The 14040-nt window shown below is 40.1% G+C and overlaps 1 protein-coding gene across 1 annotated transcript in view; it reads left to right on the top strand.

Annotated features, from left to right (window-relative positions):
- kcnn1a (potassium intermediate/small conductance calcium-activated channel, subfamily N, member 1a) overlaps positions 1 to 14040 on the top strand; it is an 88037-nt gene that overhangs the window by 13513 nt on the left and 60484 nt on the right. Inside the window, exons 2-3 of the mRNA XM_055152176.1 lie at positions 1869 to 1964; positions 5755 to 6173. Coding sequence (XP_055008151.1) covers positions 1869 to 1964; positions 5755 to 6173 — 515 coding nt within the window. The remainder of the gene's footprint in view (positions 1 to 1868; positions 1965 to 5754; positions 6174 to 14040) is intronic.

Below are 14040 nucleotides of genomic sequence, written 5' to 3'. Positions count from 1 at the left end.
AAAAGGTTTAATGCCATACTGTGAAACATTCCAGGCAGAGCAATAACATGTCCACTGTAAAAGCGTGTGGCGGCAGCGGCGGCGGTGTGGATGTAAACAGCTGGACGGTGTGAGCTGGTTGATCCATCCAGCGGTTCAAGGATACGACCCGCAGTCAATATCAGAATGAAGTGCAGCGCTGGCTCATGTTAGGACCAAGGATTAAATAGAATTGATCGAATTGTGAAATGTATTGATCTGCGTGTGTTAATCTGGCCGTGCGAACCCTCGGCTGTGATTGGTGGACTGGTTACAAGCCCCAGTTCTGATCAACACAAGTGCCTCTTTCTCACTTACTGTAAAAACGGATTAGAACCACTAGGAGTATTTATTTTGACTTTGAGTAGCACAGACTCAGGTTAGGTTAAGTCGCTTCATTCGTACTCGTAGGTAAATTTGTTTTGCAAATTTGAGAGGCTGGTCCCACATTTCACATTTTATTCACCCACATTTATACACAATAAACACATTTAAAACACAATGGTTTTGTTCCTTAAATAATTCATTGATTCATCACATTTGGCTAAAAATCACAATAAATATGAAATTTCCTGTATATAAGAAAAAAACGTGCTAAGGCCCCATCCAAACTAGTGTGTATTAGAGTTGTTTTGGTTGTGGATGCAGTGATCGTTCACACTAATCTGATGGAAAACGGTTCTAGAGACAGAATGATGTGGTGCCTCCAGTTCCCATGAATTCATCTGATCCAGCACTGTGTGGACGCCTGAAAACACTGATACTCTGATGTAGGTCTGTGCACCGTGAAGTAATTCACCTCCAAAACACTAAGAGTCTAGAATATCTGTCCATTCATATAAACGTGTGTGTGTGTGTACGACCTGCAGACGTATAATCTCTGAAAAGTTTCACATGAACCATCTCCAACACAGAACACAGAACAGACTCACCATCAGCAGAACACCCCTAAAAAGGACACTCACATTCCACTGAGTCGTGTCCTTTAGTCCGACAGAAACTGAATCGCATCAGTGCACAATACTGAACTGTTTTTTGAGCTCTCAGTTTATGCAAATGAGTCATGTGGTTTTAAGTTTTATGTCTGTAAAACGTAAACAAATATGCTCAAAGCTGTGTGGATAGAGAAGACTTGTGGACACAGAAACGATGTGTCTGGACGCAGATTGTTTCCGATTCCGGGTCCGTCAAATCTTTTTCCTTTTTTTTTCTTTTTTTGCTTTGTCTGGAATGTTTCACAGTATGGCATTAAAGCTTTCTATCTTCATGGAGACCAAACCAGACCAAGTTACAGTTCAGATCTGTGGAGAGGAGACCCCACTCACAGTCAGAATGCCTGTTTTTCTAGGTATTTTTCAGCTGTAAAACCACCTGTAATTGAATAAACGTGGGGCAGAGCTGTGTAATGTCACACTGTGGAACATTCTAACCAGGGCAATGACATATCCATCCATATCCAAGCAGGTGACAGACCCCCAACCAAAAAGTTACATAGTGCATCTTCAGTGTATTTAACAGATTTATGATTTTTTATTGCATTGTTTCTTCTTTCTTCAAGCTTTTTGGTGAGGAGTTCTTATTAAATGCACTGTACCTGAGTTATAAAAATGTGAAAAACAGAGCAATTAAGAGTTTGCAGGGGTCTAAAGTTCTTCCTCACTTCCCTTATGTATTCAGAGCATTCTAAATATTCACCGTGATGAATTTATAAAAAGGGCCTTGCTGGGAGGATAATCAGGTTACCTCCAGATTGTGTGTTAAACATGAGTGTTTTCGCTGCTTCCCTGCACCGGGGAGCAGTGGTATTATTGTAATCGTTGTAATTCTTGTGTGTTTTTGTGTCTCTGCAGGAGTCTTCATACTCATTTGCACTGAAATGCCTTATCAGCCTATCCACTGTTATTCTGCTTGGTCTTATAATAATGTACCACGCCCGGGAGATACAGGTGAGTCAAATCCGGCGTCTCTATCTCATTTTTTTTGTACAAATATATATATATATATATATATATATATATATATATATAATATATTATATATATATATATATATATATATATATATTTTTTTTTTTTTATTTTTTTTTTTTTTTCTTTTAGCTCCTGCATGTGTATATTACTTTATATCTACACTACATTATTTCACAAGCCCCAAGGTTTAAGACTTCGACTTATACTTCAACTTCGAGTTCAAGTATTATCTGTTATATAAGGGTGAGTTGTACAGTTGTAGGGAGTATTATCTGTCACATAAAGGTGAGTTGTTGTACAGTTGTAGGGAGTATTATCTGCTACATGAGGGTGAGTTGTTGTACAGTTGTAGGGAGTATTATCTGTTACATAAGACTGAATTGTTGTACAGTTGTAGGGAGTATTATCTGTTACATGAGGGTAAGATGTTGTACAGTTGTAGGGAGTATTATCTGTTATGTAAGGGTGAGTTGTTGTACAGTTGTAGGGAGTATTATCTGTTATGTAAGGGTGAGTTGTTGTACAGTTGTAGGGAGTATTATCTGTTACATAAGGGTGAGTTGTTGTACAGTTGTAGGGAGTATTATCTGTTACATAAGGGTGAGTTGTGTACAGTTGTAGGGAGTATTATCTGTTTGTAAGTGTTGTACAGTTGTAGGGAGTATTATCGATTATTCAGTTGTAGGAGTATTATCTGTTACATAAGGGTGAGTTGTTGTACAGTTGTAGGGAGTATTATCTGTTACATAAGGGTGAGTTGTGGTACAGTTGTAGGGAGTATTATCTGTTATGTAAGTGTTAGTTGTCATACAGTTGTAGGGAGTATTATCTATTCGATAAAAGTGAGTTGTTTTACAGTTGTAGGGAGTATTATCTGTTACATAAGGGTGAATTGTACAGTTGTAGGGAGTATTATCTGTAACATAAAGGTGAGTTGTGAAAAGAAATGAAAAAGAAAAGTGACACAATGCACCTTTAAATATGACTGGACTGTAGAATATGGTGATGTCATCTGAAAACCAGCAATTCCCCTGAAAACAACAAAATAAATAAATGTAGGTGAATCACACGATTATTTAAAAATGAAGTCTTTACGTGAAAAAAAACCCTGTTACGTTTGGCCCGTCCTTCAGCTCAATGTTAATCTATGGACAGTTTAGGACATAGATCCTCAGCTTTTTGAAAACACAGGAGGGAGGAGGACATATCGAGCTTTCACCTTTTCAACGGTGAGATGGTTTATGGCTCATTCACCGACAATTTACGCCCACTGTCAAAACGTCCCATCCACGTGCTTTATGTACATTTACAGGGCACCAACACGGGGCCACTTTACATTTCAGCTGTTTATTCTGATGACCGTTTTACAGCAATTTAATGTCAGTGTTTTAGGAAATATTGAACACTTCTACACATAGACCTACATTATAATGTGCCCCACAATATCAAGAGCTTCAGACTAGTGCACACTACCAGTCCAAAGTTTAGACACGTGTTCTTTCATTCAGTGTTTTTTTCTTTATCTTTACTTTCTACATTTTAGATAGAGACAAAGAACCTCAAATATATCAAGTAAAGAAGCCATTTTAAATAATTCAATGAAATATTTTTTATATCTTCTATTCAAATTCCAAGTATCCACCCTTTGCTTTGTTGACAGTGCTGCAAACTTTAGGCCAGGGGACTCCAACCTTTATCCCCCTTTGAGCTGCTTTTACAAAACAAACAATACCAGAGAAAATACCTTTGAGCGGTCTTAAGAAATTGAGTGAACAGAAGAGCCACGGCGAGTCTTAGATGAAGTACAGTTAGATGCCTATAAAACATAAACCATTATCTGTTTATTAGTGTCCAAAGTTCGGCATCAAAATGATTCATGTAGAATGGAAATAAGCATTTATTTGATCAAATTTGACTTATTCAGCCCAATACATAGAATTCAAACATCCCTTGGTGAGCTACTTAGAAGAGAGTGGAGAGCTACTGGTAGTTCCTGAGCTACAGGTTGGAGATCCCTGCCTTAGGTCTTCTCTCAATGAGTTTCATGATGAAGTCTCCTGAAATGGTTTTCACTTCACAGCTGTGCCATGTCAGGGTCAAGAAATGCTAAAATCCAAAGCAGTGATCAAAGCAAAGGGTGGCTATTTTTAACAACACCAAATCTAAAGCAAGTTTTCAGTTATTTAGATTTTTTTTTTATTTTTAATTTTTTGTTTGTTTGTTTACTATAGTTCCTGTGTGTTCATTCTTAGTTTTGACACTTTTAGAGACAATTTACAATGTAAATATTTATTAAACTAAAGAAGACATTAATGAAAAAGCATGTTCACGTTAAAGGTGCACTATGTAACTTTCAAGTTGGGATCTGCCTGGAATGTTCCACAGTGTGACATTAAACAGCTCTACCTTACATTTATTCAATTACAGATGGTTTTATAACTCAAAAATATCTAGAAAAACAGATATTCTGACGGAGTCGCCTCTCCACAGATCTGACCTGTGACTTGGTCTGGTTTGGTCTCCATGATGATAGAAAGGTTTAATGCCATATTGTGAAACATTTCAGACAAAGCAAAAACATCTCCATGAAGAAAAGCATTTGATGGACCCTCCCACCAGAAAAGTTACACAGTGCATCTGTAAATGGTTTGTGACAGAGTTTTGCCAACATTACAGTGTGAATTAGCATGCTAACCGAGCACCAGCATTACTTTCTTTTTAATAGGCCCCTTTAGAATATCTTTAAATGGTAACTGAATCTAGGCCTGTTCTGTTAATGGTGCATTGCACAACTTTTCAGGTACGGGGTCTGTCACATGCTCGTCTCCCTGGAGATATTATTGCTTTGCCTGAAATGTTCCATGCTATGACATTAAACACATCTGTCTCCATGAAGACAGACAGGTGACAGACCCACATCAGAAAAGTTCCAGTTGGTGTCTGTCACCTGTTTGTTTCTATGGAGATGTCATTGCTCTGTCTGGAATGTTCCACAGTGTGATATTAAACAGCTCTACTTTACATTTATTCAATTACAGATGGTTTTATAGCTCAAAAACACCTGGACATATTGACTGAGTGTGAGCGGGGTCGCCTCTCCACAGATCTGACCTGTAACTTGGTCTGGTTTGGTCTTCATGATGATAGAAAGGTTTAATGCCATACTGTGAAACATTCCAGACAAAGCAATAACATCTCCATGAAGAAAAGCAAGTGACAGACCCTCCACTAGAAAAGTTACACAGTTCACCTTTAACATTTCAACTATTTATTCTGTTGACCATTTTACAGCAATTTAACATCAATATTTTAGAAAATATTCAATCCCTCTACACATAGGCCTACACTATATTCCCCACAATAGCTTTAAAGCTGCATTGTGCAACCTTTCTAGTGGTGGAGGGTTTGCCAAATGCTTTTCTTCATGGAGATGTTATTGCTTTGTGGCATTAAACCTTTCTATCTTCACGGAGAACAAACCAGACCAAGTTACAGGTCAGATCTGTGGAGAGGCGACCCCCGCTCACAGTCAGAATGTTTGTTTTTGTAGGTATTTTTGAGATATAAAACCACCTGTGACTGAATAAATGTAAAGTGGAGCTGTTTAATGTCACACTGTGGAACATTCCAGGCAGAGCAATGACATCTCCACTGAAGGACCATCAATCACAAAGTTACATAATGCACCCTAAACCCTAATATGTGTAAGTTAACTCCAGTGAAGAGTGAATCCGCCCTGACCTCCTGTGTCCTCTTGTCCCCGCAGCTGTTCATGGTGGACAACGGCGCGGACGACTGGAGGATAGCCATGACATACGAGCGCATCTTCTTCATCGTGCTGGAGCTGCTGGTGTGCGCCATCCACCCCATCCCGGGTCAGTACGTGTTCACCTGGACCGCCCGCCTCGCCTTCACCTACACCCCCTCCGTTGCCGACGCCGACGTGGACATCATCCTCTCCATCCCCATGTTCTTCAGACTCTACCTGATCGGGCGAGTCATGCTTCTGCACAGCAAGCTCTTCACTGACGCGTCATCTCGGAGCATAGGGGCCCTCAACAAGATCAACTTCAACACGCGCTTCGTCATGAAAACCCTCATGACCATCTGCCCCGGCACCGTCCTCCTCGTCTTCAGCATCTCATCGTGGATCATCGCCGCGTGGACCGTGCGCGTCTGTGAGAGGTAATGGGGATGAGAGGAGGATGCTGGGAATGTAAACAAAAACAAAAAAAAAACAAGATGGCCGACGCACACTGACGCGGATTAGGTGGCACATTCCGACTTCACTTGTCTGTCTGGTGTTGTGTCTCACGCTGCTAAGTGTTAGCTTGCTGTCATCCGCACTTGTTAAGTGTGTGGCACTGAGGAGAGGTTGCCATGGATACGGACAGGCATGCACAGCTTTAGGCTCATGAGCGCACACACACATGTAAAGATGGACAGAGGTGCAAACAGAATCCCCGAATGATTTCAAGAATAATAAAGTTAAGGTAAGATGAGGTGAAGCTGGACTGGACCAGACCAATTCTTCAATCCTTCAATGTTTTTAGAGAAACCTTTCAGGCTTTCAAAAGTATCCAAAAACAGATCCTAATCAATACTTAAACTAGTATTGAAACTAAACTTATTTAAGCAGGTATCAATACTAAAAAAGTCACATTCAAAGGCCAGAAATGAAGCTTTCCTGAACAGCTTTACAATGACCTTGAGCTGTATCAGAACAAATATAAGAGCACAGAGACGAGTATACAACCATGGACCACTATGGAACTTATATATATAATATATATATATATATATATATATATATATATATATATATATATATATATATATATATATATATATATATATATATATATATATATATATATATATATATATTAGTATAAATTAAGCTTTTAACCGCAATGAGCTTTTTTAGTTTTCTTCATTGCAGTTAGAGTATCCTCCGTTCACAAGTTTCTCGCTCACTCCCAAATTTTTATCTGCTGCTCAATTACTGTTTTTGGCTGCATACTTCATTACTTGCAGTTTGTAATCTGAAGAATATGACATTTTATTGCCATGTGATAAAATCAGTTCTTATGTTAAATGAACATTAGTGAGTGGGATACGTTTTCATGACTCGTATGTGGTAAATGCAGGTGAGTGCGTAAAAGACGAGAAGAAACATCTCAAACTTCAGTAGCCGAACATCCACTCATACCTGATTGATACACCTATCCCCACCCCCGAGAGAGTCTGAAATCTACTGAAATCCTACAACACACTGACATGATACAGACAGAACAGAGACTCTTTCAGCAGGAGACATGCACAGTAGAGCCAAGTGACGGTGGTGCAGGAGTAACAGGAGCAGCAGATACTGACACACAAGACTAGAGCCTCTTGAGGCTGTCAGTGTGAAAATCACAAACATGTGGAATTATATATTTGAATATATAAGTCGTACCTGAGTATAAGTCGCAGGACAAACCAAACTGTGAAAAAAAAGAGCGACTTATAGTCCAGAAAATACAGTAGTCATATTTTGTGTTGTTACGTCTTCGCTCTAAAGAATTCAACGCTAAAAACAGCAAATATTGGCCATATTGGTCTACCTCTACTACATCAATACGCTTCAGCTACCGACCACTTGGCGTATTTTCATAGAGAATCTTCTTATCCACCTCTAATTGGTTTTAAAGACCTCCAATTCATATTATTATTTTATATACATGTTTGGAACATTTTAAGGCAGTTATTGAAGTCTATTTCAGTCCCAGGTGGTCCAAAGGTTGTGGCCTGTGCTCTAGACATGCTTCATACTAATGTTCTCATGTGTTTTTATGGTGCCTTCAGTGACACGCAATAAAAACTGAAACATGAGCGTTCAGTTTTACTGCAGGACAGAATTGCCTCATTTTAAGGCCAGCATTAAGAAGTCATAAAGTCTACTTCAAGAATCAACTGGAACCAAAACTAAAAAAATAATAGCCTTGATAGCCATGATGAAAAATAAAGAAGTTGCCATAGCGATTCAAAATTTCAAGGTGTACTCTGCGACTTCTCTGGTGGAGGGTCTGTCGGCTGCTTGTTGCCGTGGAAATACTACTGCTTTGGCTAGAACGTTCCACAGCGTCACATTAAACTCATCTACTTCCAAAAACACATCTAAGTTACAGGCAAGATCTGTGGAGAGGCGACCCCATTCGCAGTAAAAGTGCGTGTTTTTCAAGCCATATTGGGGAAAATTCCAGGCAAAGCAATCAAATCTTTAGGAGACAAACAGGTGGCAGACACTCCAGCAGAAAAGTTACACGTGCAGCTTTAAAACTAAATTTAAAAATGGTAAAATGTCCTTAAAATATCGAGAATAAACAGGAAGCTTAAACCAGAGAATGTGACCAGGATTACACAAACATTAGACGTAAAAAATAGACGTAAAAACTTGTGAAGGGTGCACCAACTGCTTGTTTCCATGGAGATGTTATTGCTTTGTCTAGAATGTTCCACAGTATAGATTAAGCCCATCTATCATGAGGGAGACAAGCAGGTTACAGCTACATTACAGTTCAGATCTGTGGAGGGTGACCAGACCAGGCGTCCCTATTTACCCGGGACAGTCCCAGTTTTGAGCAGATTTATCCAAAACTAGTGATTTGTCCCAATTTTATACAAGAAATGATCCCAGGTGTCACTATTTTTGACCAATTTGACACCTGCCGAGAGCAAGAAGAGGCATAAATTGTAATTTGTTTTGGTAAAATACAAAAAAATCAGCTTAAAATTGACCAAAACACGACGAAAATGTGACTATACTGGCTCACATGTTTGTTATAAATGGTCTCCGCGTAACAATTTTCTTTCATTACGCACTCGTTTCACGATTTATTATTACCAACCACCAAAAAAGAAGAAATGTCTTGATGTTTTTATTTTGAAAATCTGGCTACCCTAGTGGAGAGTCACCCTTATTTACAGAAGAATTCATTGTATTTTTGAGCAATAGAGAAAGAAACACCCATAATGAATAAATGTGGACGTACATACTGTAGATGTTTACTGTCATACCGTAGAACATTCAAGGCAAAGCAAAAACAAATCCATGGAGACAAGCAGGTAGCGGACCCTCCACTGGAAAAGTTGCACCAAAACACCAAACCCTCTGTCCATGTTTACATCAGTCCACACTGTACCTGCCCCACACCGGTGCCTTCACTCCGTCACAGTCCTCGCTCGTGGGTTTCCGACTCTCCTCCACTGCTGATCCATAATTCATCAGCGTCTAAATGTTTGTTTGCTGAATGGTTTGTTTTGGTAATATGTAGACGCCCCCCACAGGACCCCCCTCCCTTCCACTACACGAGCCCCAAACGGCGGTCTCACGGGGCCGTCACGATCTTCACTGAAAACCAAATCAAATGACTCCCCCCCCATCTCTCCACGCGCCTTCTCCCATTTAGCATTTGCATAGGAAAATGAGTTGCTAATGCTAGCTTTGATGTCGGAGCGGATAGGGACTGGAGATAGGGCGGAGGGGGAGGGGGGTGCGAGGAGTTAGCTTTAATCCAATATGGGGTTGTGCTGCTGCTGCTAATGCTAAGTGGCTAGTCGAGATTGCTAACACGGTCCATGCAGCCCACTTTGCAGCCCAATTTCTTTGCCTGCTTTGACCCCGCCCCCCTGTCCCTCCCACTCCCTGGCAAGTGCCCCTAACCCCGCCCCCTCTTGCACGATTGCCCCGCCCCTAACCTTCTAATCACAAGGTTCACGTCTAGACGTTTCTCACATATTCATCACAAATAGACACAAACAAGAAAGCCAACGATCGTCTTATAGAACTTTTTTCACAACAGCCGGAAGTTTGAGGAACTTCCGGTTAATGGTTTTCTGGGGCAAAGTGTCTGTGTAAATGTCTCGGGTATTCTCCAGCAGCTTCATAAATCTGCCCCATCACAAAATCTTCAACCAACAAGCTCCACAAAGGATAAACATTCTAACATGAACAATTTATCCACAACTATCAAGAGAAGAAAGACCAAAACTTAAAGGAAACAACGGCCACACAATAATGACACACTGAACAAAATTAACGTCATGAATAAACAGAAGGAACTTCTTAACTCAGACTAATTCTACAATTAAAATTAAAAGTCAGTTTCATGATGTTGATATTAGCATAGATAGACTTGTGCAGTTTGAATGTGAGAAATCTCTAGGACCATAACATCATGACTTATATATGCCTTATCTGACACCAGTCTCTTGCTATCTTTGCTACTTATTTAGAATTTATTATTACCATTTAGAGTTTTCCTCTTTGTTGTTATATTATACTGTGATGTGTGACCTACTGTGTCCAAATCATTTCCCTTGTGGATCAGTAAAGTTTGTCTAAGTGTGGCCATACCTCCTTGTCAAAGTCTGATCTTGTCAGATCTGAGAAGTTCAGCAGGACAGGGTCTGGTCAGGACTGGATGGAGACACTGGGAAAATCAGGAGCCACAGGGGGCGCCAGTTTCAAAAACTGTTGTTGTGTCTTTAGGCAAGACACTTCACCCACACTGCCTAGTATGAAAGTGTGTGCGTGATAGTGGAGGTCAGAGGGCCCAATGATACAGATTGGCAGCTGCGCTTCCATCAGTCTGCCCCAGGGCAGCTGTAGCTATGGCTAATGAATAATGCTCTGTAAAGCGTCTTTGTGACAAACTGTATGTCTGTGAAAAGCCATATATGAATAAAAAACTTAGTCTAAGTCTAAGTTAGTTTTGTTCAGTTTGTGACTAATGTGTGGTCGTTATTTCCTTTAAGCTTTTGGCTTTCTTCTCTTGATAGTTGTGGATAAATTGTTCATGAAAAATGTTTATTCTTTGTGGACTTTGTTGGTTGAAGATTTGGTGATGGGGCAGATTTATGAAGCTGCTGGAGAATACATCAGACATTTCCACAGACATTTTGCCAAAGAAAACCATTAACCAGAAGTTCTGCAAACCTAAAGTGGGACACTTCCAGCTGTGGTGAAACAGGTTTAGGCAAGATAGTTGTCATTCACTAAATTCAACATGCCCTATTTTACAGCTGTAATCCTATGAGCAAAAGAAAATGTAATTTTGTCAACTGGACAAACGTTTTTGCGTGAGAACGTTTTGCTGCTCCAGTTTCTCCAGTTTGTAGAAGTCACAGAAGAACTGAAGAAGTCTTCTTGATGTGTGGTGAAATGCTTTCACTTGAAAACTTTTGTCCAGTTGACAGAATTACTTTGAATCCTACTGGACGACTGATTACACAGACATGTGATCTAATGAGTTTGTCTCAAATCAATCAATGTTTAAATCTAATTCTACACGGCAGAAAGCAAGATACTCACAGATGATCACTGCCTACAACAAAAAACCTTATATTATGTAGGATGAAAATATGACAACACATGTACACTTATGTATACTTGGAGATAAAGACTAATTGCTATTTGCAAATTAATGTCACACAGTGCAGTCAACACAGATCTCATGTTGTCATACTGGATCTATCAATTAGCTTTTCTGTGTCTGTAATGACTGGAAACAGAACTGAAAGCTCAAATGTATTACTTTGAGGGGTTAATGCATTATTTTCGTTGGACTTTATATGTTTAGATCAGCAAGTACAAGCAATATGGTCGTAGGTTTATAATGGGTCTGACCAAAAACGTTACTACTAGGCAGGCCCGGCAACAGAATTTTGGAGGCCCGGGGCAAGAAACCTCACATGGGCCCCCCTCTATTATAAATGAATCGGAGGATGAGGACCCAATTCTAGATCTGATCCTAAAACCCTGGGGTCCCTCCTGTCTGCTGCCCTGCTACTACGTACTCTTGATAAACATTAAAATGGCAAGTGACACTGTTTATGTTCCACTTCCACTTTAAATGTTGATTGATTTGAGACTTCCTCATAGGTCACAAGGGCATTCTGGAATTTAGGAAGAACAGGAGCTATCCAGATGAAATTGAAAAAATTGCCAGTAGGCTTTATTCACACTTAAGTCACAAACCAGGAAGACTTTTGGAAACATGCAATTAGAACTTCCGGTGGACTCTGTTCACTTTAGTAAGTCTGGCTAAATCTCGGAAAAATTAGAAAATGTCCCAGTTTTCTTTATCTCCATGTCATTGTAGTGTTCCAATATGTTCAGCTTATCAACAAACCAACCATACCTCAGTTTTCATCATTTCCACACTGACACAAAGAGAGATGAGGCTAAACTCCAGATGATTCCAAACAGCACATACGTCTGCAGTCTTCATTTTACCACTGATCACATTTACTTCAGTGGGTTTGATCACAGTCGGTTTATTTATAAAGCACTTTAAAAACTTTACAGTACGCCAAAGTACTGTAAACAAACACAGGACAGACAAACAATCATAGTAGAAGAAAATATATGGTACACACACAATACAGCTACTAAAAAACATAGAAAAACAGTAATATACTCAACAAGAAACATACATGTCACTTATTAAAAGCCAGTGAATAAAGGTATGTTTTTAGGAGTGATTTAAAAACAGGTACAGACTCGGCCTCTAATCTCTAAGGGCAACTGGTTCCAAAGCCGAGGGGCAGAAACAGAAAACGCACGGTCTCCACGAAGCTTACGTTTAGTTTTTGGGACGGCGAGCTGGAGCTAGTCTGCAGACCTGGGAATGCGAGAGGGGGCGAAAGGGTGGATCAAGTCAGTGAGGTAGGAGGGCGCTAGGCCGAGCAAACACTTAAAAGTAAATAAAAGAATTTAAAAATCAGCTCTAAAAGACACTTGAGCCAATGAAGAGAAGCTAAAATAGGTGAGATGCTCTTGTGGTTCTTGGTTCCAGTTAAAAGTTGAGAACTACAAATCCAGTAAAAGTTCAGTGTCGGGAACTACACCGGAAGTTGTCATCACAGGTTTCCAAATGTATTCCTGGTTTGTGACATAAGCGTGAATAGAGTCTACTGGCCAAATCAACAGTTTTTTATTTTGCTTCTTTACACAAGAGGGTGATTTTTGTTTTTTTGTAGATGTTAATCGTCAGGGATAGCTACTTAACAAGACTCTTACGCAATTTGCTACCAACCGCCAATCTGACAAAAAATATACAGATGATACTATGAAATGACCAGAGTAAAGGCCATTAGCTCTACTTTTCATTAAGGACAACAATACAAAGTTAAACACGTGTATGTTTAGAGGAATGACACGACTTCACAGCACACTATCCATGCGCATGCTAGCTGTTTAAGACGAGATGAGCGAGTGCGCGAGTGTGTGCGTGTTTGTTTAATGTTCTGTTGTACTTTCTATCTCCCCACTACGCTGCTCCATAGGGATACCATGTGAGTCCTCGTTCTTTAGCCGTGGACAACTTTTGAAACGATTCCAAATATTCCCTGAAAATCTCCAATCTCATTTTGTTTTTGCACCGAGCTGGCGCCACCGCTGCCTTCAAACCGCGGGCTGCCGGGGCCGAGCTGGGGGCGTGCACGGCATCCGGGTCGACGTGGTTCTTTTGGATGGCATGAAAAGTGGCACCATGTGGGATCTGGCACCAGGCTAGCGGCTAACGTAGTAGTGACAAGGTGATAGCGGCTAATATAGTAGTGAGAAGCTGTTAGCGGCTAATGTAGCAGTGAGAAGGTGTTAGCGGCTAAAATAGACTGACTGGACGTCCCTTTTTACCCGGGACAGTCCCAGTTTTGAGTTCTGTGTCCCCTGTCCCAGCAGATTTATCCAAAACTAATGATTTGTTCCAGTTTTATACAAGAAATGTCCCAGATGTCCCTATTTTTGACCAATTTGATCCTGGCCAACAGTAAAGAGAGACACACATTGCCATTTGTTTTGGTAAAATACAAAAAATCAGCTTAAGAATGACCAAAACACAAAGAAAATGTGACTGAACTGACTCCTTAATTACACACTCATTTCTCAAATTTCTTATTACCAACCACTAAAAAAACAGGGATGTCCCAGTTTTTTATTTTGAAATCCCGGTCACCCTCGGCTAATATAGCAGTGAGAAGCTGTTAGCGGCTAATGTAGCAGTGA

Source organism: Boleophthalmus pectinirostris, unplaced genomic scaffold, assembly GCF_026225935.1.
Source record: "Boleophthalmus pectinirostris isolate CB_2022bp ecotype Guang Dong unplaced genomic scaffold, ASM2622593v1 HiC_scaffold_16, whole genome shotgun sequence".
NCBI lineage: Eukaryota > Metazoa > Chordata > Actinopteri > Gobiiformes > Gobiidae > Boleophthalmus > Boleophthalmus pectinirostris.
This window is presented reverse-complemented; position numbering and strand designations above follow the sequence as displayed.